Source organism: Phaethon aethereus (assembly GCF_964289735.1).
Source record: "Phaethon aethereus genome assembly, chromosome: 28".
In the NCBI taxonomy this organism is placed as follows: Eukaryota; Metazoa; Chordata; class Aves; order Phaethontiformes; family Phaethontidae; genus Phaethon; species Phaethon aethereus.
Window position 1 is genome coordinate 3,319,662 of NC_138604.1, and position 19,139 is coordinate 3,338,800.

The 19,139-nt window shown below is 50.5% G+C and overlaps 1 protein-coding gene across 1 annotated transcript; it reads left to right on the forward strand.

Annotated features, from left to right (window-relative positions):
- Positions 1–8,766: 8,766 nt before the first annotated feature.
- Positions 8,767–19,036, forward strand: GABPB2 (GA binding protein transcription factor subunit beta 2; the record flags this gene model as incomplete). Its single annotated transcript, XM_082011426.1, has 8 exons — positions 8,767–8,880; positions 9,939–10,106; positions 10,259–10,453; positions 10,850–11,000; positions 14,074–14,187; positions 15,512–15,697; positions 17,185–17,318; positions 18,100–19,036. The coding sequence occupies 8 exons, from the start codon at positions 8,767–8,769 to the stop codon at positions 18,385–18,387; spliced, it is 1,350 nt and encodes a 449-aa protein (XP_081867552.1). The 3' UTR covers positions 18,388–19,036.
- Positions 19,037–19,139: the final 103 nt, after the last annotated feature.

The following is a 19,139-nucleotide window of genomic DNA, read 5'->3' on the forward strand; positions in this document are numbered from 1 at the left end:
TGCACCATTTCCAGCTCAGGGCCCTGCCGCTTGCACGCCTGCCATGGTGCTGCCACCATGGTCCTGCCACTGCCACCTCTGCCTGCCATGGTCCTGCCACCACCACCCACCATGGTCCTGCCACTGCCACCACTGCCACCATGGTCCTGCCACTGCCGCCACCACCCGCCATGGTCCTGCCACTGCCACCACTGCCACCATGGTCCTGCCACTGCCGCCACCACTCGCCATGGTCCTGTCACTGCCACCACTGCCGCCATGGTCCTGCCACTGCTGCTGCCTGCCATGGTCCTGTCACCACCACCCGCTATGGTCCTGCCACTGCCACAGCCACCGGCGAAATCTCACAGCGCTGGCCAAGCTGGACCGGGACCTCCGGAGCATCCCCTCCGGTGGGTCCCCAACCCACCCGGAGAGACTCACAAAGGGGACAGCCCTGGGCAAGCCCCAGAGTGTCCCTTCCCACGTCAGCCCCCAAATCCCAACCATCCCCATCGCTCCCACTCCAGAAATCCCGAACAAGGCGGCACTGTCCCCACTCAGTCGGGTCTCTGTCCCGCGCCTGTCCTGCGCCGTCGGGGCGGCCCCGGCTGATAATACCCCAAGTGTTCGAGACCTCGTTCCAGCTGAAGAGCCCTTTTTTTTTTTTGCCTCTTGTGCTGCCAGAGGACATTGTCCCCCCCCAGCCCCCCAGCCATGTGTCTGCTGGGCCTGGGCAGCCCTCCCAAAACCACCGAGTCCAAAGCTGCTGCGGCGAAGCAATTTCGGCCCTTGTGGCGCAGAGAGACACCGCATCACCCCGTCCCCCATCTTCCCCTGCCCCAGGTCCCTTCTCGGGGAGGGACGTTGCAGGTTTGGGTGGTCAGGCGTGAGTACCCCCTGTCAGTAGGTGACATCTCGAAAGCGGATGGGCCGCGTCCAGCTCCTTATGGGGTTGCCCAGCCACGCTGCGCCCTGTGGCCTCAGGGACCCCCAAAAACACAGCAGCTCGACCCCAGTGGGATCGGCATCCTCCGCTGGGCCCCCCGTTGGCATTCTTCCCGCGCCGGGCGCTGGCGGGACTGAGCTCAGACCGGGCCTGTTTAGGAGCAGGCGACATGGGATCCTCTTGGCTCACGGCAGCAGCGGGGAAAGGAGGAGGAGGAGGAGGCAGAAATAGACCATCTAAAAGCCAAGCGCTAGCAAAAGGACTTGGCATTGGCAGGAATAAGCTGCGCATAGGGAATGGGAAGGAAAAAAAAAAAACCTTAAAGCTCCAAAAGAATGTTAATCCTGGGCAAAGCCCAGGGGAGAGGAGGGCAAAGGCTGCTCTCAGCCTCTCAGGTGCATGGATCCAGCCTGTCCCCCCTCAAAAAAAGGACTTTTTGGGGCTCAGCAGGGGCCTGGGCAGGGAGATTCGCAGGTCGGAGGGTTTGCACTGGGTTCCCTTTGCTGCCCCGCTTCCCAGGGTCGCCGTCCCTCCGACATCGCATCAGCACAGGGGCCGTGGTCATGGTCCAGTGCCCACGGGTACCGTGATGGGGAGCGGGGGGGCAGCAGGGCTGTGCGGGGGGCCCCCCACCCCTGGTTTCGAAGCAGCCCTTCTCCCAGCCTTGGCAGCGATGCCAGCTTTGGGTGTCTCCCTCCTATTTCTAGCTCTGTGTCTGGCTTCAGACACAAAGCCGAGATATTTTTGCCATGCAGCATCAGGACCAAACACTTCCAGACTCAGCAGCACCACAAAAAACAACTTTATCTGGGTTTTTTTGCACCAAACCTGCCCTGAGCTTGACCTGCAAAGTGCCCTCCTACAGCCCAAGGTTCGGGGGACCCGCAGCACCCCATTTCTTCACACACAGGTAAAAAGAAGCCTCAGCTGCTTGGAGGTTGAAAAAGGTCCGTTTTGCCCCCAAATCCTGACCTGAATCGGGAATTGCTGTGGGAAAGCTCCCAACCTCTGTAGGATTAAGATATCCCTGTCTTGGGGGTCCAGCGCGCAGGATCCCCTCCTGCGCGTCCACGTCGGCCATCCTCCTCCTCCCCGGCGCGGGTGGGAGCCGCTGACTCATCTGCCTGTCGTCTTCCCCCCCACACGGCGAAGGGGAATTCATCGAGCGGCTTCGAGGGGCTGCATTGCAGACCCAGACGCGCCAGCAGACAAAAGCGACGCTGCGACGTCTGCGGCTTCCCAGCACAAAGAGCCCGGCCGGCATCGAACCCATTCGTCCTCTGACAGGTAAGGGATGGCGGGATGAAAAACAAGAGGATGCTTTTTTGGGGGAAGAGATTTGAATGGAAGAGGGCATCAGCATCCCAGGATTTCTTTGGGGGGGAGATTAAGTGGATAAAGGTGGTTTTGCCCTCATGGGATGAGCGGACCACACTGACCCAGGGGAGATGCTCTTCCTTGGGGGTGCCACACAAAGCAGGAGGGTTTTTTTCCCCGCATCAATTGCCTTTTCTGGAGATTTGCATTTTTCATTTCTTCTTGCAAAACTCCCTTTTCCCCCCTTTGAAGCTTTAAAATCCATTGTCCGCAACATCCGTCACCGTTAAATAATTCGCTGCTGTTGTGCAGAAAGATACCAGGGGATGTATCCCCGGGGATGAGGCTACTTCAAAGCGCCGCGGCTCAGTTTACCCGGGGGGTGGCACAGGAGCCTCTCATAGCCTCTGAGTGACATCGGGAATCTTAAATTTAGCAGCTGGTCACTCCGCATCGCACAGACAGGGAGCGAGGGAGGGCGTGATTCAAGGTATGTCTGAATCATCCTCTAGGATTTGCATTCCCAGGGCTTAAAACGGGGGAATCGGTGGGGAAAGGAGGATATTTTGGGTCAGCCAGCTGATTTTCTCCCCCCCCCCCGCCTCCGCTGCCAAATGCAGAAGAGGTGAATGACAGAATTCCGCCAGGGAAAAGCAAGTTAGCGCGGCAGTGACTCAGCTCAGGCCATGCTGTGCCGGAGAAAAAGCTGAACCACGTCCCCTCCCGCTCTTTCCCAATTCTCTGTGGGTCGGGGTGGGGTTGCGGGAGGGGCTCTGCGGCGTGGCACGGCACGGCAGGATGGCGGGCACCCAGCCGGCACCGGCAGGGTGGGTGGGGTGCGATGGCAATGCCGAGCGATGCTTCTTCCAGCCCCTTCTAGAGGGTTCGGTGGCCGTCCCCCGGGGCGACGCGCTGCCATGCAGGCTGGGGAAGGGAGGGATGGTGTGGGTGCTGCAGCGGTGGGGCGACGCGCAGGGACCCCGCCTTGCTGCTTGCTCCGCGGGGGGTCAGCACAACAAAAGGGCGAGACCCTTTTGCACGGTTTAGTGGAAAAAAGGGTTCGTTTGGATGCCGGGTTCTCTCCCTGCCAGCAGAGTGGGATGTGGGGACAGCCCCTCATTGCTCCCCACCGACGCCACTCCACAGGCATTGAGGTGGCCAGGGTGGATCTTGGGAAATGCAGTTGGGAAGGGGCTACCCCCCACCCCGGCCTTCCTTCCCAGGCTCCCCTTGGTGCAGATGGGGAAACTGCGGCACGGCACGACATGTCCCATTGCACGCGCCTCCGAATTATGGCTCAGAGCAGGGCCATGACCAAGGCCACGGGACAGACCAGTGGCAGGGCTCAAGTCAGCATTTAGACCCAGCCTACAGTCAGACTTCCATGACACCACACTCTCCTGCCCCACCAGTTTGTATTGGGGGGCTGGGGGGGGGCGTATCCTGGGAGATTTGGTCAATATGGCAACGCCAGAGAGTTTTGGCCACTTTGGGGCAACTCCCGTGCCTTTGGTAGAGCTTTTCTCCTCCTCTTCTCACCCCCTTCGCCTTCACAGCCCGAAAATGCTGGACACCATCAGCAGCCAGTACGATTCCTTCATCTACTGGAGGATGCCGATCCCGCGGCTGGACGTGGCAGAGCTGGAGGGGCTGGGGCTCGGCGACGTGGCCCTCTACAAACCCAAAGGAGGGCTGGGCAAGCTCACCAGTGCACGGGACCAGGCCAGCCCCGACAGCTCCCAGGAAGAGGACAGTCTGCTGCAGTTCAACAGCTTTAATTTCTGGAGAGCTCCTATCGCCAGCATTAGCTCGCTAGATTTTGATCTAATTTGAAGCCCTCCTTTCTGCCCTTCCTCACCCCCCCGCCCTCTCCCTCTCTGCTAGGCATGCGAGGATTTGGTTTTGTTGTCAGTTTGGAGGTTGGTTCAGTTTTTTTCCAGGCAGTTTTTGACATCGTTAATTAACTCAGCAGCAAACCCCGGCCCTGATGGTGATGGGCTCCCTGCAAAATTTCAACCTCTTTCCACCTTCTTTTCCTCCCTTCTTGCAGTAGCACTGGAAACACCACGACGGTGCAAGCAGGGGGTAACAGCACAGGGGGCAGATATGAGGGGAGAGGGCAGAAACAGCCACCCCATTGCCCCATGTCCATAGGCCAGCGGGCGTGGGAGGTGCAGGGGGTTTCTGTCCCCACCCTGCACCCTGTGGCTGCGTGACAGTGGGCATCCCTGTGCTCTGGGACCGAGCGTTTGAGCTTCTTTATCGTGTGCTTTTTTAAGAAACTCATTTGTGCAAAGGGAGCGGCGCAGGACTGATGGGAATCGTCTTCGTTTTGCAGAAAGCACCGTCCCCGCTCCTCTCCCAGGGATGCAGAGACCTTCTGCACTCCCCTGGCCCAGTTTCTCAAAAAGCCACTTCGCTCCTTAACTTGGCCGTCAGGATAATCGAGGTGGAAGAGGCAGGGATGTGCCCGGGACACGAGCACAAACCTCTTTCTTGAAAGAAATAATTTCTTTGAGCCTTGTGGCTTGAGCCCAAGCAGGAGAAATGGTGGCCAGGAGGGTAAATACACATGGAAATGCTCCAGCCTTGCTTGGTGGGATCAGGGCTGGATGTTCACTGCCTGAAATTTGATTTTTTCTCCCCTTTTTATCCCCCATGTACTTTCCCCAGGTGTAATTCCTGACCAGGACAGAGGCCGGGTACATCATAGGGTCTGGTTGGGTAATGGGGGCTGAGCTGAAAGCTAAAGTGGAGAATTTAGTTTGCTCTTACCCCAAAATGAAAACATTCCCCACCCAATTAATCAACCCCTTTCAAAATAACAACAAAAAAATGCCGCATTCGCTCAAGTGGAAGCCTTGCATTTTCCTCGGGGAGGTTTTCACCTGCTTTCTCCACGGGCTGAGGTTTATTTCTGAACATTGTCCCAAAATGGGGGAAAAAACCCACCTAACCCTGAATCATTTTTTTGCTTTTAAACAGTTGGGGTTTTTTCCAAGATTGTTTTCTGGGAGAGTGAACATGACTGGTTTGTCTTCTTCAATACAATTTTTTTGGGTTTGATTGGGGTGAAGTTGTGATGTGGAACATCCCAAAACTGTCCTAAGAGTCGGGGGGATTCGTGGCTGGGGGGAGGCTGAGGCAGCACTTAAAAGGCGCCCAAAAAAAGAGGCAAATATCGGAAAAACCTGCACTCTGTTACGAAAAGGGAGCACAGCTCTCCTGTAACCTCCAGAAATGACCCAGCCTGCTGACTTTGAACAACCTGTGTTAAACCAGAGGTGAAAAATGTAAACTCTCCTGTGCAGAGCTGTTTGATTTCTGTGTTCCCCGCTGGGAAGACCTGCAGGAGAAGTATTTATTATGAAACTTTAAATAAAATGGTTTAAAAATATACGCATTCCTGTGGACACTTAAAAAAAAAATCCATGTAGAGTGGCATCAAGTTCTTTCCGTAATTTGCCATTAAATTGTTTTAAATCTTTTTATGGTGAGCTGAGAACTGACGTGAGAACACGTCCCCACATGTCTTTGCAAATGCTGCGGAGAGTTTTCAGTGTGGAAAAACTAAACCTAAGGGATTATTTTAAGAACATTAGGGGTATTATTTAAGTTTCAGCTTTTCCAAACCCCACAGGAAAACATCTGAGAGGAACCCCAGAGAAGAAAGAGGCCCCAGGGTTCCACATTTACCTCAAAACAGGCACTTTTAACAGATTAGAGGCACCCGAGGGGGTAATGCAACACAGAGAGGGGGGCTTGGGCACCCTTTCTTGAGGGGAGCCCACTCCTAGACAGGAAGGCATTCTGCGGAGACAGAGACACACAGACTCTACCTACATATACGTCTATAAATATACGTATATCTACCGGCACAGACCCATGGCAGGGCCGAAGGCTCGCGGAACCAGCCGCCCCACCTCGGGGAGGCGCCATCGCCCCAGGCACGCGCCGCCGCCGCCCTTTTATACTTGGCGCCTAAACGCCTCTGCCGGAACTAACTGCAGGGGCGCATCACCCCCTTCCTGCCTTACCATCGCCAGTCGACTTTCTGCTATCCGTCCGCTAGAGAAAATAGTCCCCTTTTAGGGCTCCCTTCGTTGGTCGCCGCGCTCCTCCAGGCCCCTGGGCGGGGAGGGCGCCGGGGAAAAGAAGGAGAAATTTTCCTAAGCCCTCCCTGTGCCCTCTGCGACAGAGCGAGGGGTGGTCCAACGCGCCCTGCCTCCGCCGGCAGCGGAGGACTCTTTCGTTGGCCAACAAGTATCCTTCCGCTGCTGCCCTCCCGGCCTCGCTTCCGGGTCGGCCATTTTGCGTGGCCGCGGCGGGAGGGGCGGGAAGAGCCGCGAAAGAGGAGGCGGGGCGGGCCGGGAGAAAGAGGGGGCGGTGCCGCGCGCCGGGAAGAGCCGCGTGCCTGGGGGCGGGCCGAGCCGCCGCGTGAGTGGGCCGGGGTGCGGCGGGGGGACGGGACCCCCGTAAAGGAAGGGGGGGGCGAGGGGATCCCCCGCTGTGAGGGGCTGAGGAGGGGGACCCCTGTGCGGGAGCGGTGCCGGCGGCCGGTTTGGAGGGGCTGGGAATGGGGTGTCCCCCCTGCGTGGGGTGTTTTGGGGGTCCCGTCGGGGTGTCCCGAAGGAGGCGGCCCGGGGAGGGGGAGCAGGAGGGGTGCTGAGGGGGTGCTGGCCCGGGGGAGCGCTGAGAGGACGGGCCCCTCGACCAGGGGAGGGGAAGGGGCCTCCTGTCTCCAACAAGGAGAGGGGCTCGGGGGGCTTTTTGGGGGGGTGTTGAGGCAGGTCTGCAGAGCTGGCCCACAGCGGCCGTTGGGGGGTCGGGTTTTTGGGAAGCGTGTTCTTCCCTTTTCCCCTCTGAAAGGCAGCGAGGGTGTGGCGGGGGAGTTGTCAGCAGTTTGTCCAAGCTGCGAATACTGTAAATAACTTCCAAAAAAAGCGAGGGAGCCTCAGAGTTAAATCCTCCCTGGAAGCATCCAGCTGGGAGGAGAGCGGGAATGCCAGGAGAGGCCTCCAACTCATTAATAGGTGACAAAGGTTCAGTTTGATCCGAGGAGAGAAGCTGGTGGTTTTGTTAATGGTTCAGCTTCTCCTTTCCTTTCCAAGCACACCCAGAGGCGTGAACTCCAGTGTCGCGAATACGTGCGCTGGTGTTGAACTTTGCCAACGCAGAGCTCGGGGCAAACTACTCGTGCCTGGAAAACATGCGAGTGTGTTCAACGTGGGCGACGGGGAAGAACGTTTAAAAAATATTCTTTGTCCCACAAGAAGTGAGAAAGGGGGGGGAACCCAAAACAACCCCAAAACTGGGAAGTCCTAAAGGGCAGAGGGGTTGTGATAGTCAAACGCATGACCATCAAAGGTCCGGATTGCGGGGTAAGCTCTGAGTAGCTGCTCTGGGCACCTAACTTCTGAGCCTCGGGTGTTGCGTGCTGCACGCTCGAGGGGGGAGAAAGCGAGACGTTCAGGTTATAAAGCGAGGTGGGTCTCTGGAGGGAGGCATTGGCGTGGGCAGCGTACCCTGATGAGCTTTAGGGGTGAGGTTTGCTGCCTGGCTTTTCTTTAACCGGCTTGTGCTACTGATAGCTGGTTCTGTCGGTCACTGAGGACAGGGTGGGATGTTTCTCTCGAAAGAACAAGAAAGAAATGGGTGTTCCAACTATTTCGTAGAGCTGTTATTGAAGGAAATTGCAGGAAAAAAAGTCAGTCAAGGGCCTCAGTGCTGTTGGAGTCGCTGTTAGGATGGGTGGCACGGTGCCCGTTTGCACAGACGTTCGTTTGTAGCCGCTCGCTGAGCGTCGTGCATGAGTTAATGGGTAGGTTTTAAAGTCCGTCTTTGATCGGACTGGCATACCAGCGTAACCCTATCGTTGAGAAAAGTGCTATAGTTCACTAGTGCCATAATTATGCTGTGCTTTCTGTAGCTTGGAATAAATAGGGACACTGTTGTCCGGTGTGTTGAACACAGCTTTTGGGTTCTGCTCCTTTTATGACCTTGAACAAGTCACTGGAGTTACCAAGGTTTGTTTTACCCACTACCAGCAGAGAACAGGGATAGCTCCCCCGTGTTTAGTTGCTAGTGCTGGGGTCAGGGAGAGTGTTTCAGAGATTAAATCATGTTCTTAAAGCGCTTTAAAAATCAAAATGATGTGCAAGGAATCTGAACAGCTTTGCCATTGCTTTTATAGGTTCTGCCCTTGGAACTGGATCCACATGGGCAAGTCTTTGTGTCCGTGCAAGGCGCTGTTGAGGTAAGTGGGATTTTGCAGGACATCTGTTTGCAGGCTGAGCCTTGATGTTTCAAGGCACAGAACTGAAAAATAGGATGAACATTTATGCCTGCTTATGGATCATGTTGGGTCTAGTTCTGTATGGGAAGATGGTGTGTCCGCTAGTCGAACAGATGGGCCTTAGTTGTACAGAGCTTTTAAAATGTCTGTGCCTCACTGCTTTTTGTCTGTTTGTTTTCCATCCCTTGCTTTTAAAGCAGCTTTCGGCAAATACTCGTTCCCATGTATGAAGATGTCCTTAGTGGACCTAGGGAAGAGGTTGCTAGAAGCAGCTCGCAAAGGCGAAGATGACGAAGTGCGAAAGCTGATGGCAAGCGGTGCTCCTTTCACCACGGACTGGGTACGTCAGAGGAACAGACGCTGGGTTTCTGTGTGAAACGGGTTGTGTGTGCACTCTTTAGGGCTGAACCTAAAGGATACGAATGGAAATTGGAGCAGGTAATGCATCTCTGGATCTCTGTGGTGGAGCAGACTCCAGATGAAGCACTTTAAAAACGAAGACCTTCCTCAGGCAAAGATGAATTGACGTTTGTGTAAAGCTGGATCTCTGCCTAATGCAGGAGGGCACAGTCGTAAGTGCCATGCTGTCCCGGACAGCAGCGTATACAGGGTTTGATGCCTGGAGAAGTGCAGTTCCTGACAGCTGAGATAAATGAAGGGTCAAGTCAAATTGGAAGAACTGTTAAACCTTTCAGTAATAGGAAGTTCTTTTAAGAGTGCTTTATTTAACTGTTTAAACTCTCTCAATCAAGGAATGCATCTTTAGAGTTGGGGTTTTTTTTTTGTTTCCTTAAAAAAACAAAACCCTGAAAACAAACCAGCCCATCCTGCGTTGGAAATGAAGTAAAAGCTTTAATGAAACCAAAGAATAACAGTTAGATAAACAGGGAACCGGAGCAGCGGTTAAGCCATCGATAGCCATTTTCCATCACCAGTTGTCGTCCTTTCCTGATTTATCAGTCCTTTCATTCCTAGCTCTGCAAGATGAAGGAATTAACTGTATTGAGAGGTAGCAGAGCCTAGTAATATTGTAGTGCTGCCCTTTTCGAAACAGTGGTGGAATTACCTGTTGTGATAATGGCCGAGCTGTTCTGCCATGGTTTGGAAAAGGAGTGATGCTTGGGGGTAAATGAGTGGCACAATGGAGAGAGTAAAAGTAAGTTTGATCTTCCAAGTTACCAGATAACATAAAGGTCCTTAAAAAGTTTAACATTTGTCAGGAAAAATACTGGATGTGCTGTGTTTTCCTCTCCCTATTTCTGAGTGGAGGAAAAAAAGGTTAAATTAATTTCTTCCAGAAACTTAGTCATCCTAATTACTGCTGAACATACGTGTGGTCATTACTGTGCCTGTCCTCTTGCTGCGAACCAGCAGTAACTCTTCTAAATTAAAACACAGCTTGGGACGTCGCCTCTTCACCTCGCTGCCCAGTACGGCCACTATTCGACAGCAGAAGTGCTGCTTCGAGCTGGTGTTAGCAGAGATGCCCGAACAAAAGTGGACCGGACGCCACTACACATGGCTGCAGCTGATGGACACACTCACATCGTAGAACTGCTAATTAGGGTAAGTATAGTAAATTAGGGATCACTTTAAGGCTGGTCTAAATCACCCTTGGAGTTAAGTGTTGATGTCCCTGTTTAAATGCTAGCGCAGGCACCGCCTTTATGACATCGAGAGACGATGGTGCCCAGACAAGTAGTGCTTATTTCTTTCAGAACGGGGCTGATGTAAACGCCAAGGACATGCTGAAAATGACCGCTTTGCACTGGGCGACAGAGCACAACCACCGAGACGTCGTAGAGCTGCTCATCAAATACGGAGCTGATGTCCATGCTTTCAGCAAGTTTGATAAATCGGCTTTTGATATTGCTTTGGACAAGAACAATCCAGAGACTCTGGTAATGCTGCAGGTAGGTTGAGGAAGGAGAAACTTGTTGGTAATTCTCTGACCCGCAATTGTATCTGTGCTAGAGTGAGAGGGGTCCGGTTGTGTCTGATGGGATCATTTTCTGTTTGCAGAGGGAACTAGAAATAAGGAGGTGGATGAGGTTTGTTTTATTTCTAGCTCAACTGGTGTGTGTCTGCTAGGACTCAGTGAGCGATGGGGTTTTTATTGCCAGGCCTCTTGCATGGTCTTAGTGTAAGTTGCCATGATTAGGTGGCAGTTTTATCACAGCTTTTGCCCTGGTGCCCCTGATGTGCTGCAGAGAGAAATAGTCTGCATCTAAAATGTTTCAAGGATGCTAAATACCGTTGCTTACCACAGGAAGCGTGAAGCATGTATACCTGACCCCACTCTCTCCTAGGAAGCAATGCAGAACCAGGTAAACATTCATCCAGAGGGAACAGATCCCATCACCAACACTGTGACTCTCACCTCACCATTTATTCTTACACCAGGGGAAGTTCTCAATCTCGCTAGTCTCGTCTCTTCAGCAAACACCAAAACAACTTCAGGTAAGGTTTTATGTGACCTTGAGTGGGGAAGTCTGTAAAAAAGTTCCTAAGACTGCTTACCAGTAGAGGGCAGATGGTCATTTAGTAGAGGAAAAGTGGTGAAATACAGCCAAACACACCCAACTACTACTTCCTGCCCCAGAGCAGTTTGGCCGTCAAAGGTAACAAAGCAGTTTTCTAGCTGGTGTAAATAAAGGCGGTTCCACTGGAAGTGGCAGAGCTCTGCTGAGCTCAGCCGTGGGGCTGCTCCAGGTCTGTTACAAGCAACAGAGCTTGAGAAAATGAATTTGGCTGGTTGCAACAGAGGAATAATGAGAATTACTGGCTGTGCCAAATCCTGAGCACCGCAGAGCGGTTGGGGAGCCGTTTTCTTTGTTCTTTACTGGCTACAAGAGTTGAAGGAGTGTTTTACTGTATATAAATGTTGAGTAAGGCAATTGCAGAATAAGAAGGTCTGTTGGACACATAAATTACTCCTTATTTCTGCTGCCCCACATGTTAGATGGAAATAATGAGGTTCTTCATTGTTCTGTGAGCCTTATTTTGGTGGGGAAAACTCTTTTAACTTAAGGCTGTGAATTCTTTTTATGTAATTTCAATTTTCTTAATAACTCTTAAAGTAAATTTTCTGTATTTGGGGAAATCCAAACCATTGTTTCTTTTCAGTCTCAAGGAGGCTACTAAATACAAGTTTTGTGGAGCTATTTGGCCTCATCCTGCAAACACTTCTGCATGTGAGTAATTCTTTGGTTAGCGGGACTGTTCACATGCGTGAATGTTTGCTTATTAGCTAGAGAGTGCTTTTAAAATCCCGGATACTGACGTTCTGCAATCCTACCCAGACCTCTCTGCCTGTGCCTGGCCACAGCGACTTCGGCAACACTCCAGACTTGCTCTCAAAGCTTTCGGGGCTGCTTGCAGCTTTGAGGCAAAGATAAATCCTAATTTAGAAGGGTAAAAAAATGACCAAAAGTGTTCCTCTTCCACCTGTGAGGAAAATGCGGCGTGACTGGCGCACGTCATCTTCAGTCAAGGATATTCTGCAAACTCAACGGGGCATAAAACTTGGGATTTTTGTACCCGGGGTGACACTTCTGCCATGGTCAACCTCGCTGCCTCTGCGGATGGATCTGGCTCTGCCTGGAAGCCAGGTAGGAGTCGCAGCAGCCAACGCCCTGCTGAAAGGCTGTCGGAAAACTGCTGGTTTCCAGCTTAAAGACATTCACAGCCTCTTTGGACCTTCTGGTGCAAATGCAGCCCTTTAGTTGAAATAATTGTTCTTTTTCCATCGCTTCCATTCCTTGGGTGTGGAAATCAGCTCGATCCCCTCTCTGCCTTTGTTTTGCTGGGCTAAGCAAGCCTGAGTCCCTCAAATCCGTCCGTGGTGCATGGGTCAGCGTCCGCAGGCAGTGCTGCAGATGAGCTCTTGGCACTGGCCTTGTAAATCCCCGTCTCTCACCGCACCTCTCCTCGTGTGCGCTGCAACGTAATCGCCTTTTCCAGTGCCACAGCTCGGTGATGGCTTATTGTCCACGTGTGAGTGGACTAAAATACCCTGGGTTTTTCCCCCCAGCACACTTCCAGCATCGGTAGTCAGCATGAAAATAGTGTCTGCTGCTCTGGGCCACGTCAGGAGGTTTTTTCTCATTTCCCACAAGAGGGCATCAGCGGCTGCACCTTCATTATAAAAAAAATCCCTTACTTAACACTTGTAGCTAAGAATTTTTCTTACTTCTCTTAAATTCCCTATGTCTTCCATTACTCAAAAAGTTTTTTAAATGGGAATAAGTATCTTAAGCTGGTCTGAAGAAATCTGGTTACAAACTGCTGAAAACAGTCACTAGGCCCAGGGTATTTTCACGTGCCTAGCCCACGGCCTTTTGAAAGTATCGTTCTTTGAAAACAAGTCCCTCGATAACCTTTGTAAAATCAGAAACCAGTGAGAAAGAGAGAAAATAGGTTGCAAGGGTTAAGGCAGGAGAACTTTAGATGAACTTCCCTTTGTGTGCTTATAATCTATTTATCTACGCTGGCAATGAGGTACAGGATCTCTTTATTTTTTTTTTTTTTTTTAAGAGGAATTGTGGGTTATATGCACTGAGTTTGCGCCCGTTTAGTTAATTTCCTGTTCCATTCTTACTAAGTCTGCTTTTGAATAGGAATTATGTGGTCAATTGGAGGAAGAAACATTGTTTTTTGGAACAGAGAAGACTTGTTTATCCCATTCAAATCAATACCTCATTGCAGTAACCGTGGTTTTTCCCTTACTGAACCTTAGAGGGGAGGAAGAAAGGACCTGCATGCCCAGTACGTTGAAGTCCAGTGATGTATGTAGCCAACTTCTGCGTCTGTGCAAAAGGCTCTGCTAACTGACTTGTGCTAAAACGTCTGGTCTGTGAAGTAATGCTGAAGAGTGTCCTTGGAGACTTTCCCGGTTGAGGAAGAACTTGGGTGCTGTAATTTTCTCCTAATAGCCAACGAGTTTAATACATTCTTTAGGTTTTGCAACGTTTGAAAGTTCCAGTACGACGCGAAGCCAAGTAATGACGTGCGTAGCAACCGCACTGCACAACATTACAGCAGGCAGACTCCAGCACGTCTGTGAGTGTCATCAGGCAGCGCGGCTGCATCTTGAAAAGCCGTCCACGTCTCCAGATCGAAGCTCGGCATGCCAAGTAGCCTGCCAGACAGCCTGCCTTTCTGTAGTTCTTACAATAAACCTGGAGCAAATCGGTTCGCGTTTGCTGGTCTTTTTGTTACGTGATTCAGAAATGGCTTCCTATTTGCCTTAAATTCCATTAAAAGTATCGTAAAATATTCAGAGTGAGTACAGTCTGTCCCAAAGTAGTATCAAAGCCCTTCTTTACAGCTAGTAGTAGGAGAGGCACCTCTCTGCAAAAATGATCCGTACCACCTCCCTTTCTCCGTTGACCAGTGGGAGCCCAGAAAATACTTCATAGCTGATGTCTTGATCTCTAGATGACAAAATTGTTGCATTCTGACTGCTTTATTCACTGTTTAGATGTGGCAGGTCCTGACGATCCTTCAGTTTGCTCTCGTCTTCCCTGAGCAGGTGACTCGCACGTCTCTACGGTGCAGTTTTCCAATTCAACGACCTCCGTGCTTGCCACACTTGCGGCCCTCGCTGAAGTATCGGCACCGCTTTCCAACTCAAACGGAGACACAGGTAGGGGAAACCGGCCAGATGCTGATTCCAATTTGTGTAGTTCTAGTGAGTGTCTTGCCAGGAAACTTAAGATGTGGAAGTGAATTTGCCTCCTTTGAGGGTAAGGAAGGGATGATGATAAATATTTGTGAAGCGGTGGGGTGATTTATTTGTTTATTTTTAATCCCAGTTCAGACCTAATTAAAAAACCAGCAACTGTTACCAGTAGAAGTAACTTCATTTTTATTAACTGGCATGTCTGACCTTGACATCACAGTACATTGCTCTTGACGTGCTTTAATAGATACATAAAAAAGAAAAAAACAAAGCCAACACTCCAGAATGTGGGTTTACTTTAACATAAATGTGGATAAATATTTGTTTAAGAAGGAAATTGAAATGTTTTCTGTCCCCAGTTTCCTGTAAAACAGTGTTTTGAGTCTCTTGAGGCTCTGGTAACTTTTTCTTACGGAAAGGTTTGGGTGGTTTTTGTGTTTGGGGCTTTTTATGATCTTTTATGGTTGGCTTGTAGAGCGTAATGTTTGACCTTTAATTAACTTCAGATTTAGAAATTTGATAAAGTTTATATAGGCCTTTCACCTTGGAATTCATTTATTTTCCCCAAAGCTAAGCATTTTTCCTAGAATCTAGAGACGAGCAATTTGGCTTCTTTAAGCTGCTGGTGCCACACCACTGACTCCTTGACCTGCGACGCTCGAGCATTTTCGTCTTTGGCACCCAGAGCGCACGTAGGAGGTCAGATCCCCTCTGTTTCCTGCGCTTGCAGTGTACGCAGCAGGCAGGATGCAGCCGAAGGTTTGCAATCCTGATTATTTGTGTGAGCCGTTAAGTCACACACAGAGTGTCCCAGGGAGTTGAACCGGTCTGCGGTCATCCGGCCAAACTAAATAGCCTCCTCATGGTTGCTTTGGCCGTGCTCGTGCGGACGGGGCTCTTGAGGCACAAAGAGTTGTTTTGCGTGTGGTTTGTCTTCGTTAGAGCTGGGGGAAGGGTCATGGAAGGAAGCTTTTGCAGAGCCAGATCTGCTTAACAGCTGCCTCCAGCTCCAGGCTTTTTAATTTAATTAATATGCATGTGTGCTAGTACTTACTAATTTACACGGAAAATGAGGGGTTTACTCTAGAAGACTTGTTCTGCTAAGGTGTAGTGGATTTTATTTTCTTCCCCTGCTAAGACTTACTGTGTTTCCAGATTGTTTTCCATAAGCAGGCATCCCAGGAGTCTCGAGCCGCGTACTTCAGCTTTTTCGTTAGCCTTCAGTTTCTATTCAAGGAAGAGAGGAGGAAATGCTGACTTGTTTTTGGCACTTACTTTCTTTCTCAAGGTAAGATGGAGGAAATAGTGGAAGCAAATTCTGTCGATTCTGCCGTACAACAAGTGGTTGGCAGTGGAGGGCAGCGCGTCATCGCCATCGTAACAGATGGAGTTCCCCTGGGCAGCCTGCAAACAGCCATCCCCGCCAGCGGCCTCGGCCAGCCCTTCATCCTAACGGTGCAGGATGGACAGCAAGGTGAGGAGGAGCAGGGCTCGGAAAGCAGACCTGAGGATTAACTTCAAAAAAGAAAAAAATTAACTGCTGCGTGTGAACGCTGTTGAGTCCTGCAAGGCCGGCGGCTGGTGTCATCTGGCTCGTCGGCGCTGTGGTGTAATGGATTCCTGCCTGCTGGGCTCCAGGAGGGGTTAAAATGTCTGCGTGACTTCGCAGCAAGGCATGCCAGCGACTTGTTTGTAGCTTAATACACATTCATGCTGCTACGCTTTAATAGTTTGGTCTTTGTGTTAAAACCAAACACCTTCGGTAGGACGTTGTGGGAGGAGAAATGCCAAGTTAGCTGTTGCTTCTTTGGCAGCCGGGCAAAGACGATTCCTTTATCTTGTGGCAAGCTTCTCGGTCTGGGAGTAAATCACTTGACCGATGAAACTGCAGCCTGTTGCCTTTAGCAATCGCTCCATCATTCTTCTAAAACTTAGTGTTAGGCTGTTAAAATCAACTTAAATACACCTTTTCCTCCCATAACTGTAGTTATATTGCCTGGGGCAATATATCAGTTTTACAAGGCAAATGTAAATCGTGTTCAGTAAAGCAGGGCAGAGCTCCAGAGCGCTCGTATAGTGAATTTTTCTTTCCTACAGGGATGTAATTCATCAGCCTCATCTACTACCGACAATTCTTTTAGCACATCCTAGGGACACTCGATTATTTGGATTAACGTTGGTGCAGAAAAAGAGGATTAGGAAGCAGAGCGGCTCTCCTGTAACGTGCATGCAGTGCTACAACGTGAGATAGGTTACATCATTTCTGTCCGTTTACAGACTTCACGACGACTGAAAAGCAGTTTTCTAAAGCTGTTAATTATTCAGAATTATTTGCCAAATTACTACAAATAATTCCTGGCTTGTAACCCATTCTTAGTCTAAGGAAGACAAAGGGAGAACTGTTTAGGTAGAGCTACCTTCAGTAGCTCACGTGGTGCCTTTCTCCTCCTTGGCTGGACGGATTCTTGCTGCTGGCTTCCCAAAGTGAGAACCCATGTTTGCAGATTTAAAATGTGTTTGTTCACTGGAGTATTCACAGCTCTTGCATGCACTTAAAGCTGATTCAGAGCTTAGCCAGTGGGACTGTGTACTGGGAATTTTCGAGAAGAGCTTTCTATTCCTCTTGCTTAGCCTGTCTCGGCTATTAATTGCATTACTTAGGCATCAAAATGATTGTTTTTACCTCGCGTGTTTTCTAAGATGCAAGTCTTTGACTTCGGATTCCGTCAGCCCCGTTGTTTTGAAATACTCAGTATTTTGGAGCCCTGAATAAGGAAAACTGGAAACTTGGTCCAGAGTTTGTCTTCCCCCTCAGGAAGACTTTGGCATTGCCAATCCACAGGTCTCCTCTTTTCCTCCAGAACCACACACACTGATGCACTGACTTCAGACAAGTCTGTCGGGAAACATCTGTGCGAAAGCATGTCTCACACTATAATTTGTCACCTTTTAATTTTTCAGTTTTAACTGTACCTGCTGGTCAGGTTGCAGAAGAGACTGTTGTTGAAGACAGAGATGACGCAGAAGAGGAGAAAAAGCCACTGGCCAAGAAGCAAAAAGTGGAACAAAATGTAGATGAACCGAAGGAAGACAAGGTAGATACTCCTGCTTGTAGCTTTGATTGCCGCCGTCTCCTGCGTGTTTCTCTGCTGTGCTGAGGATGTTGGGCTCCTGGTCTGCCCAAGCCATCTCGGAACAGAAACGAGCTGAGGCCGGGGATGTCTCTGTAACAAACTCTTCGCAGAGGTTCCCTGCTCTTCCCGCCCGTGGCCCTGTGTTAGCAATGAACACGTGAGTGGTTGAGAGGAGCGATGCTTGGCTGAGTTACAGGTTGTTGTTAAAACTTTTTGCCATTTTGCCTATGCTGAAGCTGTAGCTCGGGGTTTTTAGATGAATTGTGGTCACTTACTGAGATTATTTAGGACTTCCTGTAGAAGCACAACACATGGGCTGGGTGTGAGCCAAGTCTCAGCGCTTTGTAAAGCAGCAGGAATGACTCTCCCGTCACCCTGTTGGTGTTTTTCTTGATTGCCTCTCAACTTTTCAGCACTAATACCTCTGTATTTTTCTCGCGTCTTGGTTACACCTGCTTCCAACCTCTGAAATTCATCACGGTGAGATGACACATAACTTCCCTGCCCACCTCCTTGCACGCTGCAGGAACACCTACCAACGCCTCCCTGCGTCTTGGTGGCCTCTGGTCACCTGCGACGAGCAAGCCAGTTGTGCTTGGGTTGAATTCTGTTCATTTCTAGCGCCGCCTGAGAGCATTTTGCTTTTATAACTCGTAACTGTTGGAGTGCTTGCACACCCCGTTTCCTTCGTGTCACAGGTTGGGCCTCCATCACGGGCTCTCTCAACTTTTGTTTTCTGTAGGACAACGTTGAGAGGGAAGTGCTACAGCAGCAGTTGCAAGAGGCGAACCGGAAGGCTCAGGAATATCGCAGCCAGCTCATGAAGAAAGAGCAAGAGGCAGAGGAGTACCGGCTGAAGCTGGCAGCCATGGTGAGCCAGCAGCCCAACGGAGCGGAGGTGATGGTGCTTGAAGAGGTCGCCGAGGTTGACTCGCTTGTGGTAACCTCAGAAGATGTCAAGGAATCCGTGCTGTGCATGCTGGAAACGGATCAGCCAACTGATATCGCTGTGGAAACTGTAACCTCCTAATCCTTGGTGATTGACTGAGTTTTGTAAAGGGAAATAACTTTTTTTTTTATTTTCTCTCTCTCTCTCTCTTTTTTTTTTTTTTTTTTTTTGGTTAAACAAGGTGCTGTTGGCAAGCGGTGTTGAGAGCAGAGGGTTGTAGTCAAAGCCACCCCGTGACCAGGGGTGGAAGCTTCTCCAGCCACTTGCGGCGTAACTCTGCTTTCAGCGCGGTGCCAAAAGGTGCTTTTAAAGCTTTGACCTTGAGAGATTGGAAGCTTCTTTACAAAATTCTAGCCAGTGAGTGACCTGACGGCTTTTTTTGTGATGTCAATACCTGCATTGTTGGGGAGCGGAAAAGAAATACCTCACTGCCAAAGCAGCTGGTATTAGCACTCAGCTGCCTGGAAATCACAGCACTGAAAAGAGACTTTATGCAATAACCTGAGGTGTTCGCTCCCTGCGGTGGAGTCGAGTGACCAGATCTGCACCTTCAGAAAAAGCAGTCTCTTGGGGTGCCGCTTTAAAATCTTCAGAGGTGCGGAGGGGATTTCCCCTTTCAGCTAGGAAGTGAATTGCATGTTCTTTTTCTTCCAAAACCATGAATCCTTTCGATTGAGGCAACCTTCAATGCAAGAGCAAAGGCTGGGCTGAATGCCTGCCAGCCGGAGCGCTTCACGATATCAGGGAATACCATGCTTTGCCCTCTTTGTTTCAGGGATGGTTTGGGGGAGCTCTTCGTCAGACCCCTTAACTACCCAAAGGGATCGCAAAAA